The 18,726-nt window shown below is 35.9% G+C and overlaps 1 protein-coding gene across 1 annotated transcript in view; it reads left to right on the plus strand.

Annotated features, from left to right (window-relative positions):
* The window catches only part of LOC101891215 (serine/threonine-protein kinase BRSK1), a 67,254-nt gene that overhangs the window by 38,840 nt on the left and 9,688 nt on the right, over window positions 1-18,726 (plus strand). Inside the window, exons 3-8 of the mRNA XM_059129302.1 lie at window positions 4,565-4,659; window positions 11,198-11,424; window positions 11,487-11,637; window positions 11,931-12,146; window positions 12,465-12,664; window positions 16,132-16,356. Coding sequence (XP_058985285.1) covers window positions 4,565-4,659; window positions 11,198-11,424; window positions 11,487-11,637; window positions 11,931-12,146; window positions 12,465-12,664; window positions 16,132-16,356 — 1,114 coding nt within the window. The remainder of the gene's footprint in view (window positions 1-4,564; window positions 4,660-11,197; window positions 11,425-11,486; window positions 11,638-11,930; window positions 12,147-12,464; window positions 12,665-16,131; window positions 16,357-18,726) is intronic.

The raw sequence follows: 18,726 nt of genomic DNA on the forward strand, positions 1-18,726 counted from the left end.
GATTTCGAAGAATATAGTCAAATGTCTGTATCTCATATAGATGCGTTTCAGTCAAAAACCAACAATAAATGTTAATCTACTGCCATATTGTTTCCAGATCTAGGAAGACCATTTACGTGCAATATCTACCAATAAATTGGAAATGAGCAAATTAGTTTAAGTTGCTATTATTCGAAAATTAGAGAACGAAACCTGATGTTTTTTTTTATTAATTGTCACAATATCTTGTGGAATTCTTCCGAGTATCTCGCCTATATAAACTGTATCGTTTATTATAGTGTTGTAGGGTATTCAACGGTCGGCCCCGCTCGACTGTAGCCTTTGCTTACTTGTTTTTTTTAAATTTTATTAAATGAAAGTAAAAAATGTCGGAAATAGCATCAAATTTTAGAATAAGTGAAGGTTTGTTCGAATTGGTCAACTTTGGCACGAATTATTGCTTGAGGTGATCGACACTTTGGTATTTTTACTGCCAACCTTGCTTTCCAAAATACTCCAGACACAACAGTCCGACGGATTGGTATCCGGAGATTATGGTGGCCATTGTGCATTGGAAATGAAACGAGGAACCTCATTTTGTAACCATTTTTGTGTGGCGTGTGCTGAGCGCGATGGTGCTGAGTCCTGTTGGAATGTCCAAAGTCTGCGGCCAAAAAGTTTGCGTGCCCAAGGCTTTAATACACCCTCGCGACAATATTCGGAATTTATTCTGATGCCACGATCGATTAATACGAGCGGAGAGCGACCATCGGCTGTTATGGCGGCCCACAACATCACCGTGGCCAGCGCTTGAGTTCTGGTTGCCAATCGAAGGTACACATTTTTAGCTGACCTCTTTGGCAACTAAACACGATCATTTTGTTTTTTTACAAACTGCTGGACAACGAATGTTTTCTCATCGGAGAAAACCAAATTCGGCAATTAACCACTTTCGGCCAAGCGAAGCAACTCTTTAGCTCATGGATTCGCTACCAGTAACAAGGTAACGAGCAATGGTACGAGACACAAAAGATTTATTCACATTTAAATGCTGCAGTGCTCTAACGATAGCCACTTGTGGTTTTCCAGTCAAATATAAAGAAATCACACTATCACGCTTGAATTCCATCACGAATAACTTTTTTTCTGGAAAATTCTCACCAAAATGCTTTTGTACGCTTGTCAATAATATAATGAGCTGTAACTGTAATAATTTTAACAGCTGTCGGACGAGTGGGTTAGAAATGACAGCAGCCGAAGTTGGTAGCAGTTTTTTCATCTCACCCGATGTTAATTGATTTAAACCGCTAAAGCAATATGCATATTTTTGGAAAGTTTCTAAATTTGTGATTTATAATGGGTTCTAGCTCCGTTCACAGAACATTGAATATTTAGGTCCACGTTTTCCTATAGCGCGCATATAACGATAGCCACCGATATTCTGTGTTTTGATAATCCTTGTCACATTTACCTACGAAACTGTTCAAATTTGGTATTTAAGAAGATTTGGTAGGTGACAATCCTTGAAGTCCAAATTATCTATAGAGGTTCTCGTTTTGTTATGGCCCCCATATAACGGGCTCACCCACTTTATGTTTATTTTTTTTAGTATTTTAACATCATTGCACAAACGGTCCTACAGGTATTTCTTTTTTAAAGTGGAACACGTTTGAATTCAGATACTTTTATATAAAAATGTTTTTTTGTTACCCAATGGTAAAAATACCACTGTTGTTATGATATCATAACAACACAGTTGTCAATGTTAAGTGTTTTAGCTAAGGCAATATTCAATTAATTGGAAAGGTCTATGGAATATAAACCAAATTTTTTGGATTATTTAAACTTTTATTTGTAAAACGTTTCTATAATTGTGTTTTTTTTTTAGGGTATATTAAGTTCGTCTTTCCGTTTGTAACTCATCGAAATAATAATTTTAGACCCAACAAAGTATATATTCTTGATCAACGTAAAATTCTAAGACGATTTAGCCCTGTCCGTCTGTTGTAATTACGCTACAGTCCAAACCAAGTAAGATAGGATGCTTTATTATAATTTTGCACAGATCTGTCTTTTGTCTGCAGGCAAGTAAAGTTTGAAGACGGGCTATATCGGTCCACGATGTCGAAGTTTTTAGCCACATTTTTAATGGAACTGTCTAAAAATCCACTCAAGGAGTGCCTTGTGAGTACTTTAACTCCTGAGACAGAGTTTTCTATATGGGTCCACGATATCGTATAGACCCCATGTATCGGCATTCGATGTTCGGTATTTTGATGGTTTTATTCACATTTAATTGGGATTTTCTAAAACTCTACACAAGGAGTTCTCTGTGAGGACTTTACTCCCTGAATAAGAATTGTATATATAGGTCCGCTATATCGTATATCCCCCATATAAGGGTACCTCCCGATATTCGGTATTTTGATTATTTTAACCACAACGAAATTGTCTGAAAATTCACACAAGGAGTTCCTTCTGAGTACTTTATCCCCTGAAGAGAATTATCTATATGGGTCCACGATATCGTATAGCCCCCATAAAACGGTACCTCCGATATTCGGTATTTTGATTACTTCAGACAAATTTTTTATGGAATTGTCTTGCCCTTCTGTGTAAAGTAACCTAACGCCCATATAACGGTAAAATTAAATATGCATGAGCACGTCTTCATATAACGGTACCTCCCTGTATTCGGTATTTTCATGATTTTTGCGATATTGTTCACGGGAATTGTTTCAAATTTCGTATATAAAGTTCGGAACCGTTACTACAGCCTATGACGCAAATTGCTTATGCAGGACCACTTTTTCGTATAGCCCCCATATAACGGTTTTCATTTGAGCAGTATTTTTCGAAATTTGTCATGTCTCTCCAAGATGGTGGAGGGTAAAAAATTTCGGCCCGTCCGAACTTAGCTAATTTTTTGCTTGTTTATATTAACATGCCTCTATCATGAGCTATTATTCTAGATAGTATAGCCACAAACTATTTTCTCAGAATGTATTTTGTATAGCCTTTACCATTTTTGGTCTTTACTACAACTTCTATATTATTTGAGTATAACCTATTGTGGTCCATTCCCGGCGAAGCGCTTGCTTGAGGTGATCGAAACTTTAATAGTTTTTAGTGCCAACCTTGCTTTCCAAAATACTCCAAACACAATAGTCTTACGGATTGGTATCCGGAGATTTTGGTGACTATTGTACTCTGGAAATGAAGCGAGTAACATCATTTTGTAACCATTCTTGGGTGGCGCGTGCTGAGTGCGATGGTGCTGAGTCCTGTTGGAATGTCTAAGGTCTGAGGACAAAATGTTTGCGTGCCCAAGGCTTTATTACACCCTCTAGAATATATTCGCGATAATATTCGGTATTTATTCTAATGCCACGGTTGATTAATACGAGCGGAGAGCGACCGTCGGCTATTAAGTCGCTTCTTTACTTTTCGCACCATTTCTGCCGATGTTGCTGTTTTCTTCCGTCCACTTCCTTGACGTCGGGCCACGCTACCAGTATCACGGTAACGAGCGATGGTACGAGACACAATAGATTTATTCACATTTAAAAGCTGGAGTGCTCTAACGATAGCCACTTGTGGTTTTCCAGCCAAATATAAAGAAATCACACAATCACGCTTGAATTCCATCACGAATAACTTTTTTTCTCTGGAAAATCACCAAAATGCTTTTATACTCTTGTAAACAATATATAATAACAGCTGTCGTGTGAGTGGCTTAGAAATGACCGCAGTCTGATGTTGGTGGCAGCTGCGATTTGATTCAAAGCTGTAATATGCGCTGTTGATGATGACAGAATAAAAAATGCTGAAAATGCTGTCAAATTTAGTAGAAATTAATTCAGATTAAGATATATCTCCTATATAATAGAACCAACCGATTTCAAATTTAGACCGCTTGAAAGCCATACTACATGTTCAATAGCTATTTGAGTAGGTAAAATCACTTGGAAAACAGTAAAGAAGGGGTGCAAAATTGTGAGAATGCAGAATACAGAAGTTAGATCTTGCTGTAAATGGAGAATATTCGACCTAACCCAAAATTCTGTACTTTCTCTTTGCCCCTCCGGATTCTTCTGCTCCAAAAATCTATACTTTGAAAGTACATTCAGAACTCTGCAGTTTTTTTATTCACTGTGTTTGTGTCGATCTGACAAGAATTGTATATATTGTTTGTATGAACGGAATGAAAGTCAATGCTGTCTACATTGAAAAATATTTTATGGAACTTCTTGAAGTCTTTATCGAAGATAAATAAATCCATCAACTCAATTTAGTCCCTAACGAAAAGCGTACTTACGGTAAAAAAATTAATCAAAATAATTTTTGTTCCCATTCAACAAAAAACAAGCATTTTTTTACTGTGGTTTCTTTTCAAATTATAAAGGCAAGGACATTCGATGAATATTGTCACCCTCATAGCGTAAGATCTACTTTAATAACACTAAAATAAAACAAAATATCACTTTTATTACTTTTTTTTATTATTTTTGAATAATTATTTCCGATTATTTCTTATTTTTCTTGTGCCTAATGTTAATATTTGTTTTTTGTTTTCTTTAACTAGGACTTGTCAAATTGGGCGTACACTGTGTAACCGGGAAGAAAGTGGCCATTAAAATTATCAACCGTGAAAAATTGAGTGAATCTGTGTTAATGAAGGTAAGTTTACAGCGATTAGCTTGAGGCCTGCCTCAAAATATACTGAAAACAAATTGTAACTCAAACTATTTGCAATGTTTTTTTTTTTTTTCAAATAAATATCTTCCTTTTCCGTTAATCCTTGCGTGCAGAACTTAGATTAGAATTGATGCAGGCACGAGCATGTCTGTGAACACGCAATGTAATTTTTGTTTACCTTGCCCTCTATTGTCCTTCTTCAGTTTGAGGTTAAAAGTTCAACTTCCCAATAATGGTTTTGCCATTGCTGGTGCTGTCGATTTGTTTTGTTGTTGTTGTTAATTCGATATGTTTTATTGTTCGGTTTTTAGTTGAATATTAACAAAGTTCCTAATTAGTTTTGTTAAGTTAATATCCGATAGTAATTAATATTGTAGCAATGTCTCATTGCACTAGGCTTTCGTACGTACAGTAATATCCGAGAGTGAGTTAATTTGAGACTTCGTTCACTAATACAAACATGTATAATGTGCACGATAATTGTACGATTTTGTGCAAACTTGGTATATCCTCATATTTTTACACATACTTGATAAATTTTGGTCAAACAATTCTGGTATTTTCCCAAAAAAAAAAAAAAAAAAACAAGTTAAAAAGCAGTAAGTTCGGCCGGGCCAAACTTTGAATACCCTCCACCATTTATAACGAATTTGAAAATTTTAAACTCTTACAAATACCGAATATAGCCGTTATATTGGGGTCTATAAGAATATAGCCGTTATACTGGGGTTTACATGGACATTGTTTGTTTGCCGTTACTAGATTCAAATTCGAAACTTGAAATATACGGTGAATAATGTAGCTCAAATCATTAAAATACCATTTATAGGGAGGTATCGTTATATCGGAGCTATACGAAGACCTGGACCTGAAAAGACAATTTTCTGTCATAGGCTGTAGCATCTATTACGATCTTCAAATATTGTAAATATTGTACCTAAAATCGTCAATATACCGAATATAGGGAGGTACTGACATATGAGGCCTATACGAACACCTGGACCAGCATAGACAATTTTCTGCCATAGGCTGTAGCATCAATTACGAAGTTCAAATACCCCAAAATACCGAATATGGGGCATAACGAAGACCTGGACCTACATAGGCAATTTTCTGTCGCATACTGTAGATCCCATTACGAATTCTAAAAACGCAATTAGAAACAATTCCGGCGAACAATGGCGATAAAACCATCAACATACCGAATATTGGGAGGTACTGTTATATGGGGGCTATACGAAGACGTGACCTGCATAGAACATTTTCTGTCATAGGCTGTAGTATCTCTTGCGAACTTCAAATACCAAATTTGAAAAAATTCCGGTGAATAATGTCGCTAAAATCATCAAAATACCAAATATGGGGAGGTGCCGTTATATAGGGGCTATACGAAGACGTGGACCTGCACAATAAATTTTTTTATCTTAGTCTGTAATATCCCTTTGAACTTCAAATATCAAACTTGAAACAATTCCGGTTAATAATTTCGCTAAAATCATCAAAATACCGAATATCTGGATGTACCGTTATATGGGGGCTATATGAAGACGTGGACCTGCACAGTCAATTTTCTGTATTAGGCTGTAGTATCCCTTTCGAACTTCAAATACCAAGTTTGAAACAATTTCGGTGAATAATATCGTGGACCTATATGGCCCATTTACGAACTTAACCTGCCTACTGGAAAAATAAACATGTGTGCAAAATTTTAGCCATCTATCTCAATTCATTCGAAAGATAGCGTTATTACAACAGACAGACAGACGGGCATCGCTAAATCGACGTAGAATTTTACGCTGATCAAGAATATATACTTTATTGGGTCTGACATGAGTATTTCGAGGAGTTACAAACGAATTAACAAAGTTAATATACTTTCCATAGTATGGTGGAGGATATAAAAATTGAAAAAACATCATGATGGTCGAAGAAAGTATCCGATATAGTTCCAGCTTTCGACATCGTAACCTCCGCCACAAAAGGTCGAGTTTAAATACAACGATAACCCTCATTATATAATTGCTGTACCAAAAAATGGGCATACAGGGTAAGATAAAAAGACTGCAACAAAGCCAAACTCCATAATTTTTACATTTTTTGTTTTTAAATTTTATTGAATGAAAGCAAAAAATGTCTGAAATAGCACCAAATATTAGAATAAGTTTAGATTTGTTCAAATTGACGGCTAATGAAACCGTCACACGCTGTCCGAATGTTGCTCTGCGGTATTTTTTCCCCATTCCCGGCGAAGCGCTTGCTTCAGGTGATCGACACTTTGGTACTTTTTATGTGCCAACCTTGCTTTGCGTTCCCAAGACTTTAATACACTCTCCAGAATATTTTTGCGACTCTTTAGCTCTTTTGAGTCTATTTTCTTTCTGTTGCGGTGTAAGTTCTTGAACTTTTTGGAATGTGAAGGACTTTACCCGAGCCCATTTTTCAATATTTGCCGATATGTTCAGCTTACGAGCCATTTTTCGGCCACTACGACGCGGGTTTCGATCAAGTCGTTTCTTTACTTTTCGAACCATTTCTGCTGATGTTGCTGTTTTCTTCCGTCCACTTCCTTTACTTCGGGCCACGCTACCAGTATCACGGTAACGAGCGATGGTACGAGACACAAGTGATTTATTCACATTTAAATGCTGGAGTGCTTTAACGATAGCCACTTCCAGCCAAATATTAAGAAATCACACAATCACGCTTGAATTCCATCACGAATAACTTTTTTTTTGGAAAATTCTTACCAAAATTTTTTTGTACGCTTGTAAACAATTTAATGAGCTGTCACTGGAAGTTGGTTGCAGTTTTTTCATCTCACCCTGCATATTGATCATCTTTTGTAAATAGCGTCCTTACATGAGCAGAACTCAAAATGCTAAAATTTGGCAAAACTAAATGGAAGACAAGGCCAAAACGTAAAAAATCTTTGAAATCGGAGTTATCCTTACAGAGGTAATTTTCCAAAAAGTGGACCGATATGATCCATTTTCTGTACAAATGATTCTAGATTTTTTTATATACAGTGGAAATAGAGAGAGAGAATATTTTTGTCCTTGAATTTGGCACAATATGTAGTACAAGATTCTATTATTAAACGCTAACATAAAATAAGACTCTCACTGTGTTAATGGTCGAAACTATGTTTCTTCGAAATAATTTTGTCAACCGACGAAAAAATCAAACAAAAACAATATAAATTCACATTACTGACCAAAGCTGGACGGCCATTATTTTAAGTACTCATTTTATGTAAGTAGTACAATTTCGTATTTCTTGTGGTGACCACGTTTTTTTTTAATTATACAAATAATTAGTTCTTATTTATATTAGGCACATTTTGCCTCATTACTTGTCATAATAATTAATACTTGTAAATAATTGCCACAGCAGACCTACTTTTGAGGCCGACTGTACTTACGTCCGTGTCCTATCTATACCTGTCTACTGATTTATTTATAAACAATACCTTTCGGAAAGTTAATTACTTTTAATAATGAACTTAATAAATAACTTAGGAACTCGGTGTGGTTAAACAAGTGTGTATGTAGGTAAGCGTGTAGTTTCTTCTTTGTTCGATACCTATTGGGAAGCCATTGAACTTTATTTAATATGGACACGTAGAAATTTAAAAATTTAAACTAGGCTCATTTTAATACGAATTTCCTGGATATTAGAATAAACTCATAGAACTTTGAAGTTTAATGAGAATGTATTTTTCTCTTAAGTTATGGGTTTGATATTAAAGCAAAATGCCAACGTTTTTTGCGAATGCATTTTAAATAAAAGTTGTATTTTCTAATATTTCTTTTGAACTGAATATGCGAATGAAATGTTTACAAAGCGAACCCAATAGGTAGTCCGAATATTTATCATATAATATAGAACATGTACTCTGCAACAATGTAGCTACCGCCTGATTTATAATTCAATACGAAAGGACTCAAGGATTCAGTGTCAAACTCAAAAGCTTTCTAACCAAACATCATAAACAAACCGAGATAATTGTGAACTAAAAACAAAATAAATAAGACTGGGCAAACATTTAATACCCTCTACTATTTGGAAGGAACTTGCAAAAAATGTACGAAAATGTGAATCTGTATAGCGAATTATCTCCCAGAGAAGGTGCTGATTATTATGAATTTCAAACACCAAGTTTGAGATATTTCTATTGAAAAATGTAGCTAAAATCCTTAAAATACCGAATATTGAGTACCGTTATGTTAAGCTATTATATTAAGCTAAACAAAGGCGTGGGGTTGTGTAGGAAATTGTCTCTTATAGGAGATAATACCCATTACGAACTCCAAGTACCAAATAGTAAACCATTCCACTGAAAACTGTGATAAAAATCATCATACACCGAATATCTTATGAGTTATAAGGGATTTATATCTATACCAAACCTTGGACCTATATGTACAGTTTTTTGCAAGAATTTTTTCGTACATTCTGGGACCACATATTTCCAATTGACAGTGAACTCGTTTTGAAAATGTGACTAAATCACCCAAAAATCCTTAAGTCTGTCGGTACAGTTATATGGAGCCTATACCAAAACGTGGACTTATATAGCCCTCTTTAAGACCCATTTTTGGTGTCCTAAAATACACCTGAGTAAAAAAGGTTTAATTTTAAGACACACAAGAACGCATAGCTGACCTGTAGGAAGCCAATATCATTTGCAGTCAATAACAACTAGGACATACTAGGAACAAATATTTAATCACTAATGCGGCTGCCTTTTGTGAAACGTCAATACCAGTCAGAGAATCATGGATGAATGGAATCAGGTTTTTTTTTTTTATCGATGGGCAGTAAAGAGAAATACTTCTTAGTTTAGGTACCTAAATACTTAGACGGACATCTGAGCTGTTATAGAGTCCCTAAACTGACACAAAAATTACTCGAGATCAGCCACTGTAAACACCCTTGCGGACATGAAAGATTATTTCATAGCTACGTATTTTATGCCTTTTATTTTATGCAATGCAGATGATATGAAAAATAAATGGCCAGACCGACAATTTAAAAACCTCCACGAAGAGAAGAAAGAAAATCGAGATTCATTTGCGCATATTACCTGACAGTAGATAAACGACAGTCCTTTGCAGAGACTAAGCTTCGTTTTTTGTTTCGTCAAAATGTTAGCGAGGTTATACCCGGCGGGCAGCAGGACCGAAGTAACCAAATCGACTTACAATTTTACGCGGAAAAAATAATACACACATTCGATATTTCGATGAATTATGAATGTTAAACTTTATATGCCCTCCATATATTTGTGAAGGGTCTACAAACAATGGAGAAAAGCAAAGTCATAATGCTTGGCAAGTCTAGAGCTCGAAACTTTGGTTAACACGCCCACATATACCTGCAGGACAGTGAGTAGATTAAATAGCGATTATTATACTAAAAAATTAGTCAGAGATCACCTTGGTTTATAAGCGAATTAAATAAAAACTTAAAACAGACAGGATAAAACGATAAGCGGCAAATAAGTCGTTCGTCACAATAAAAGGTGAGGGCAGGTTCAATATTTCGCTATGTTTAGGTTTCTTTGTTATTTCTTTGGCATTTGACCATCTGCCTTTGTTAATTAAATGAGCAACGATTTTTATTTATTAGTTTCAAATATTGTAGTTGGAAACAATCGAAGACCCTAGTAGGTATGTTCTGCCCCCATTAGGTATAATTATGAATGTATAGGCGCATATAAAGGAACCAATAGTTTGAGAGATACTTCTACAAAATACAATCTGGAAGGTTAGCTTCTCAGACTCAAAGCACATTCAAGGATTTGGATGTATTTTTCCTGAAATTTGGCGATTAAGGGATATATAGGAGTATTATGTGTTTTTTAGGTTACAACATTCTGTTGGCTCGTCACCTTTTAAAGGTTACCATAAGCACCAAAATTCTGAAAAATCCCAGCTTTTCAGAAGTAAAGAAGCGCTTTGAAAATGTTTATGAAAATCAAATTTAAGACCAAACCTTTTGAGTATGAACGATTGGAGTGAAAGAACTTAACCCAACCACCTCCGATCATCATCTGAAATACATGATTCGATGACTAGATCACAATTGTGACCAGTAGAATGACTTAATGTTTAGGTCAATTTTTTACCAATTTCATATTTTGTGAATATCACAAAAACTATAGGCGTGAGGTGTTTAGAATTTACAGAGGTTTTTAAACAAACGATTATAGTACTTAATCGATTCTCGCATTCAACAGACTATGAATTGATTTGTAGATTGTGTCTCACTTATGAGGGAGAGTAATGTTTAGTCCAGAGAAGTCCCACATTGTTATTTGTATTTTTCCCGTAAGCTGTAATACAAATACACCTTCGTGAGTTATTCCTGTGTCAAACAAATAAACACTAAGCCATGTGAAAATTTTCCTCGTAGGAATACCATCTATTGCCTTCTCACTAATTAATTAGCATAAACTCCCATACCTTCTGCATAAAAAGTAAATTGAATAAACAGAAAATATTTACTTTCTTTTCAGGTTGAACGAGAAATAGCTATTATGAAATTAATTGATCATCCACATGTCCTGGGCCTAAGTGAAGTCTATGAAAATAAGAAATATTTGTATTTAATATTGGAACACGTTTCCGGCGGTGAACTATTCGACTATTTGGTTAAGAAGGGTCGGCTAACACCGAAGGAAGCGCGTAAATTTTTCCGCCAAATTATATCTGCATTAGATTTCTGCCATTCACACTCAATATGGTAAGCTGTCGAATTAAAAAAAATCTTCTTCCCACTGCTTATGTTTTCCATTTTCCCTACAGCCATAGGGATTTGAAACCAGAAAATTTACTACTGGACGAGAAGAATAATATTAAAATAGCAGATTTTGGTATGGCCTCACTGCAGCCGGCCGGCTCAATGCTAGAAACTTCATGTGGCTCACCACACTATGCCTGTCCCGAAGTTATACGGGTATGTAAATAGCCTACTCTGGCGTGTCCTTGCATGCTTGTGTATATATGTATGTGGTGGCAGACATTCGGTATTTGTGGTATTACGGTACTTTTTCCAACAATTTCGAGATGACCCCAATTCGAGTCAATATGAAATTATTACATTTAATGGTGGTTAATTGTGTCGTTGATGGCATGCTCATGCGAACGACAAGTTGACCACATCGCCACATTGCCACCACAAGCAAATAGAGCGATTTGAGCTGGGCTGAAAATGTGAATTGCACTAAAATATTAATTTCTTAATTTAAGGGTGAAAAGTACGATGGCCGGAAGGCGGATGTATGGTCGTGCGGTGTTATTCTGTACGCACTTTTGGTGGGCGCATTACCCTTCGATGACGACAACTTGCGACAATTGTTGGAGAAAGTAAAGCGGGGTGTGTTCCACATACCGCACTTTGTGCCCCCCGATTGCCAGAGTCTATTGCGCGGCATGATTGAAGTGAATCCAGAACGGCGACTGACGGTGAGTCATCGAAAGACCGAATATATTTATTACATCAATAACAACAGAACTATTGTTTTGTCATACACATACACACCCACACTTTACATTGACTGCAGTTTTGAGAACCCAATCGGAAGTAGACAAAGACAAAGAAGACAAACTACAAGACAAAGACACACAGACAATAAAACAACAATACATGACTGATGAGTCAAATCTCTAGACAAACAAGTTTATGAACCCCAACCAATCCCCTTGTCTCCCGAAATACAAATAAAACATGGTATTTGGGGCAGCAGGATATGATTGTTTAAATTGCTTTGTTTTTATTTGCAGTTGGCGGAAATCAATCGACATCCCTGGGTAACGGCCGGCGGCAAGGGCGAACTGGAATTGGAATTACCTATGATGGAAGTTGTTCAGACACATGTCATACCATCTGCCTCGGCTGTGGATCCTGATGTTTTAAATGCCATCTGTTCCTTGGGTTGTTTTAAGGAAAAGGATAAACTAATACAAGAGTTGTTGAGCACAACGTAAGTATCCTATAAAATACAAAAAAAAGAAGAGAGTACGATTGGAATGACACAAATAATGTATATACATAGAGTGTTACGGTAATTCGAACATGGAGACAATGAAATGCTCAGCATGTTTCCATTGATCTATCAAAAAGTGATTTTAAATTCGAACTCGCGTTACCATATTAAAGATACTTTTTTTTTGCAAATATGATCCATTGCTTCAAAATATCAATAAAATTCTTTGGTGCAGAGTATACAAAGCTATTAAATTACAGGAAATGTTCTTGCAAAATATGATGAAAATTTCACAAATAAATATAGTTCTTTTTCGAAATTCAAACACATCTCATATGCATATTTAGTAGAGCTCCCATAACAAAAGAACTTATTTCAAGTAGATCATACCACCTATCAACATTTGGCTTTAGAGCAGCTATAGTTTGCTATAGAGTGCATAATATTACTTGGAGAAGGATTTTAAAAAAATATATATGGGAGCCGAGTAGCAGAAAATGGAAACGTACGTCCAGAAATTCACTCTATTTGGGCTGATATTTCCCATTATTTGCACAATAAACTTGAAATGAATCGGATTAACGATATATATATGTGAGGGACTTAAACACCAAATGGGAACGGGAGCTATAGCAGTATCTGAACCAATTTTCTCCAAATTTGATGAACTTGCTTCTACACTGAATTCAGTCGGATGTACCAAAAATTGGTGCAAAATTAACACTAAATCGATTGAAGATATATATAGGACCTATATCCAAATCTGAACCGATCTTCATAGCATTTAGTGGAGGTATTTCCGAGCTCTATAAGATATCTGCTACCAAATATCGCATATTACGAATTTGAGGGACTTAAACACCAAATCGGATGAAACATATATATGGGAGCTATATCTATATCTGAACCAATTTTTTTTTTGAATTCGATATACTTGCTTCAAGGCTGAATTTGGTTGGATGTACCAAGATTCAGGACTTTTAGACTGATATTGGCCATTTGGTGCACTATTAACCCGAATTTGGTTGAGGATATATATGGGACCTACATCCAAATCTGAACCTACCTCGATAACATTTTTCCGAGGTATATAGCTGTATCTGATAACTGGTACCAACTTAATTATTGTCGAATGCATGCGGCTGTGAGGGACTTAAACACCAAATCAGATAAAACATATGGGATATAGCTATACTGAACCGATTTTCACCAAAGTTAATGTACTTACTTCTAGACTGAATTCGGTCGGTATGCCGAAATTCAGTCCATTTGGGCTGATATTAGCCATTTGTTGCACAATTAACCGAAATTGGCTGAAGATATATATGGGAGCTATATTCAAATCTGAACCGATCTTGACGAAATTTGAAACACTTATTTCAGAGCTGTATTTGATATCTGGTACCATTGTTGTGATCATTGTTGTGGAATGCATATTACGCATGCGAGGACTTAAACCCCCATATCAGATGAAAGATATATATGAGAGCTATAGCTATATCTGAAACGATTTTCTCCAAATTTGATTAACTTGCTGCTAAACTGAATCCGGTGGGATGTACCGAAATACAGGTCATTTAGACCTATATTAGCCATTTGCTGCACAATTAACCCGGAATCGGTTGTAGATAATTGGGAGCTATATCTAAATCAGATACGATTATCACTAATTTTAATAGGGTTCATCCTTGGATCAAACAAATATTGTTTGCAAATTTCATCTCAATCGGATAATAAATGTGACCTGCATTTTGTTCACAAGATTACATTGCCGGACAGTTTTGGATTTATTGTCGAAAACTATAAGCTTCATAAAAAGAATCAAAGAAAAATTGGACATGCTTAAAATTTCTTCAAAAATGTTCCTATTTATCAAAAAACTTAACATTGCTGGGCTTTCAAGTCACACTATCTGTTCGTGCGTCTCTCAAAGGAGTATCCAATTTGATTCATACCTTCCATATAGCAATATTTCCATCATAGATTAAGCTCGTACATGCATCCACTCCATTTGGTAACCCCCACATAGTCAAAATGTTTAAGCAATTGTAACATATATAACATAAGAATAGATATATTATAATTAGTGTGAAAATTGTATTATTAAATCCACCCCTTATGGTACATCCCCAGCCAATGACCAATATTTTCATAAAATCAAACGTTCGTATGGGAAGAACTTTCATTGAAACCTTTGTCTCCGAATATCTTTTTGGATCGGTTGTTGCCATTTTAGTTGTGACAGTAACATACCTATACACCAATATTTATCTTTGTGAGAAAACAAGTAAAAAATCTGTAAGCTCGGCCGGGCCGAACTTTGAATACACTCCACAATTAGAAGCGAATTTAGCCATTAAAAATAATAATAAAATCAGTTAACAACTCTGTTAAAATCTTAAAAACACAAAATATAGCGGTCATATTAAGGTCTAAACGACGACGTATAGGCAACTTTTGTCATAAGCCATTACAATATTCAAATGCGGAACTTGAAAAAAAAATCTGTGAATAATGTAGTTAAAATATTCAATATAGGAAGGTACTATTATATGGGGACTATACCAAAATGTGGACCTGCACAGACAATTTTCTGCCATAGGCCACATTATACCAATACCAAATTTGAAATAATTCCGGTGAATAATGTCGCTAAAATCGTTAAAATGCCGAATATCGGAAAGTACCGTAATATGGGGGCTATACAAAGATGTGGAGCTACACAGACAATTTTTTGTCTTAGGCTGTAGTATTCATTGCGAATTTCGAATACCAAATTTGAAACAATTCCGTTGAATAATGTCGGTAAAATCATCAAAATACCGAATATCGGGAGGTACCGTTATATGGGGGCTATACGAAGACGTGAAGCTGCACAATTTTCTTTCTTAGGCTGTAGTATCCCTTTCGAACTTCAAATACCAAATTTGAAACAATTCCGGTGAATGATGTTGCTAAAATCATCAAAATACCGAAATACTAAAAGTTTTGCAGACATAATATATATTTGAGTAAAATTTTATCAATATACCTAATTTCGTTCGGATGCTAGAGTGATTTCCACAGACGGACAGACGGACGTACGTCGCTAAATCGACATAGAATTTTATTTTGATCAAGAATATATATACTTTCTGGGGTCTAAAATGTATATTTCGAGATGTTACAAACGGAATGACAAACTTAATATACACCCCGTACTATGGTGGAGAATATAAAAAGGGATAAAGGCTTGCAAGGAATAAACTGATTTTATTTAATTTGTTTGCTTTTTCTTTCTTTTTATATACGTATGTATACCGTTTCGATTTCTGTTGTTGTACGCCTCAAAAACCCCTTGTAGCCTACTGTTTTCAAAGATTCTGTGAAGCGACATCGTTTCATACGAAAATTCCATTTGGTGTCTTCGGTCACTTTTCCAACGCCCTAATGTAATAATAAAATATTTAATTTTTCAATTTTAGCCACAACACAGAAAAGGTGATTTATTTTTTACTACTGGATCGCAAACGTAGACGTCCAGCTTTAGAGGATGACGATGAAATTACTCAAAAGTCTCGCAGTGAATTGGATTCTGCAGATCCGCCCCGCAAACGTTTGGATACATGCCGCATTAATGGCACCAATTCCCCCAGCTATGGCCAAATTTCCGAAGGATCTCCACTGACGCCAAGAAGACAGGCATTCAAGTGAGTATCGTTGTGTGTGTGTGTCTGTATTTCAGTGTGAATAAACAAAGATTATATCTATATATTTATCGGTGCGAATGTGTATCAGTTTCTGTGTGTGTGCTTTGCTAGTTAAAATTTAGTGTTTAGTGCCAATAGCGATTATTCCACAAAAGCCATACCAGTATCGTCGTTCAGTGATTGTTGTTGTGTTGTTGCACCGCAAAGGCCTTAACCCCGCCTGCAGGCATGCAAATAAATTATAGTCGACTTGTAACATTGAATGTTGAATGCGTCAAGCTCTCCCCAGGCAAGGATATTCTTATTATAGCATCCTATTATCCCTTTTGATTTCTATCATTTTCCATTCGTGCATTTAGTGTGAATGAATGTTTATGTGCAGTGGCATTTCTTTGAACTGCCGAAGCTATTTTACGCCAGACATCACTGGCATCAGATTCTTGTTTAGCTTTAGCAAATGCATGTGGCTGTATGCACGTGCCTGTGTGAGTGTGTGTGAGAGTTGCAAGAAAAACATTGAGATTTAGTGTGTGGTAAATATCTTAGATTATAGTATGTTGGCTTGCATTCCATCATTTGTTAAAGTTCAGGACAGTCGGAAAAGTTTAATGGCAGCCGTTCAGTGTGGCTTCATTGAATTAGAAATTATAGTTCAACCATTCATTAGATTAGGCCAAAGTGTAATCATGAAATTGTGTTCAAGAGAATTCTAAATTTTAAAATCTATTGGACACATAGAAAATTTACATTAATTATATTCCTTTTCATAGAAAAATGAAGACTTTTGGTTAGAAGAGAGTTGAGTTTCCTAAAATAAATACAAAAAGGTACTGTCAAGAATGGATCGATTAATTTGTAATGAAATATTAGGTACAACATAAATCTTGTTTAGGAAAATTAAGCAAAATGCTTTGTTTTGATAATTGTGGATGAAATTTTTGAAAAGATTTAAGCGGAAATTTACATCTGGAAAACTGAAGATAATGGGTGTGTCTTATAAATATACTCCACACTGCTCAGGAAGGCGATTTTAAAAATGTACGGAAATAAGATTTAAGAAGTGGTTCACTGATCCGTAAAATTTGAGTGAATTTTATAATTGAATTCGGTTTTGTTGTGCCCAATCTACTTTTAAATAAAAAAACTTAAAAGCGTAGACCAAACTCTTAACAAATTCTGAATTAATTAAACTTGGTACTTCTCGGGCAAATACAGGGTCAGATAAAAAAAAAAAAAACTGCAACAAAGTAAAACGCCATAATTTTTACACTTTTTTTAATTTTTATTGAATGAAATCAGAAAATGTCGGAAATAGCATCTAATTATAGAATAGGTTTAGATTTGTTCGAATTGGTCACCTTTGGCACGAATTATGGCCTTCAAACGCCCATGAAACCGTCACACGCTGCCCGAATGTTGCTCTGCGGTATTTTGGCCCATTCCCGGCGAAGCGCTTACTTGAGGTCATCGACACTTTGGTATTTTTAGTGCCACCCTTGCTTTCCAAAATACTCCAGACACAATAGTCCAACGGATTGGTATTCGGAGATTTTGGTGACCATTGTGCGCTGGATATGCGAGGAACCTTATTTTGTAACCATTTTTGGGTGGAGCGTGCTGAGTCCTGTGGAATGTCCAAGGTCTGCGGCCAAAATGTTTGCATGCCCAAGGCTTTAATACACCTTCCAGAAAAATTTTCCCGATAATATTCGGCATTTATTCTGATGCCACGGTCGATTAATACGAGTGGAGAGCGACCATCGGCTGTTATGGCGGCCAACACCATGGCCGGCGCTTGAGTCCTGGTCGCCAACCGGAGGTGCACATTTTTATCTGACTTTTTTGGCAAGTAAACATGATCATTTTGTTTGTTTACAAACTGCTGAACAACGAATGTTTTCTCATCGGAGAAACCCAAGGTCGGAAGTTCACCACATACGGCCAAACGAAGAAACTCTTTAGCTCTTTTGAGTCTATTTTTTTCTGTTGCGGTGTAAGTTCTTCCAATTTTTGGAATTTTACCACGAGCTCATTTTTCAATATTTGCCGAATGGAATATTGCGATATGTTCAACTCACGAGCCTTGTTTCGGCCACTGCGACGCGGGTTTCTATCAAGTCCCTTCTTTACTTTTCAAACCATTTCTGCTGATGTATCTGTTTTCTTCCGTCCACTTCCTTGACGTCGGGCTACGCTAGTAGTATCACGGTAACGAGCGATAGTACGAGAGACAGAAAATGTATTTACATTTAAATGCTGGAATGCTCTAACGGTTATCACTTGTGGTTTTCCAGCCAAACATTTTTTTTGGAAAATTCTCATCAAAATGCTTTTGTAAACTTGTAAACAACACAATGATCTGTCACTGGA

The sequence above is a fragment of the Musca domestica genome, unplaced genomic scaffold, assembly GCF_030504385.1.
Source record: "Musca domestica strain aabys unplaced genomic scaffold, Musca_domestica.polishedcontigs.V.1.1 6, whole genome shotgun sequence".
Classification (NCBI taxonomy): domain Eukaryota; kingdom Metazoa; phylum Arthropoda; class Insecta; order Diptera; family Muscidae; genus Musca; species Musca domestica.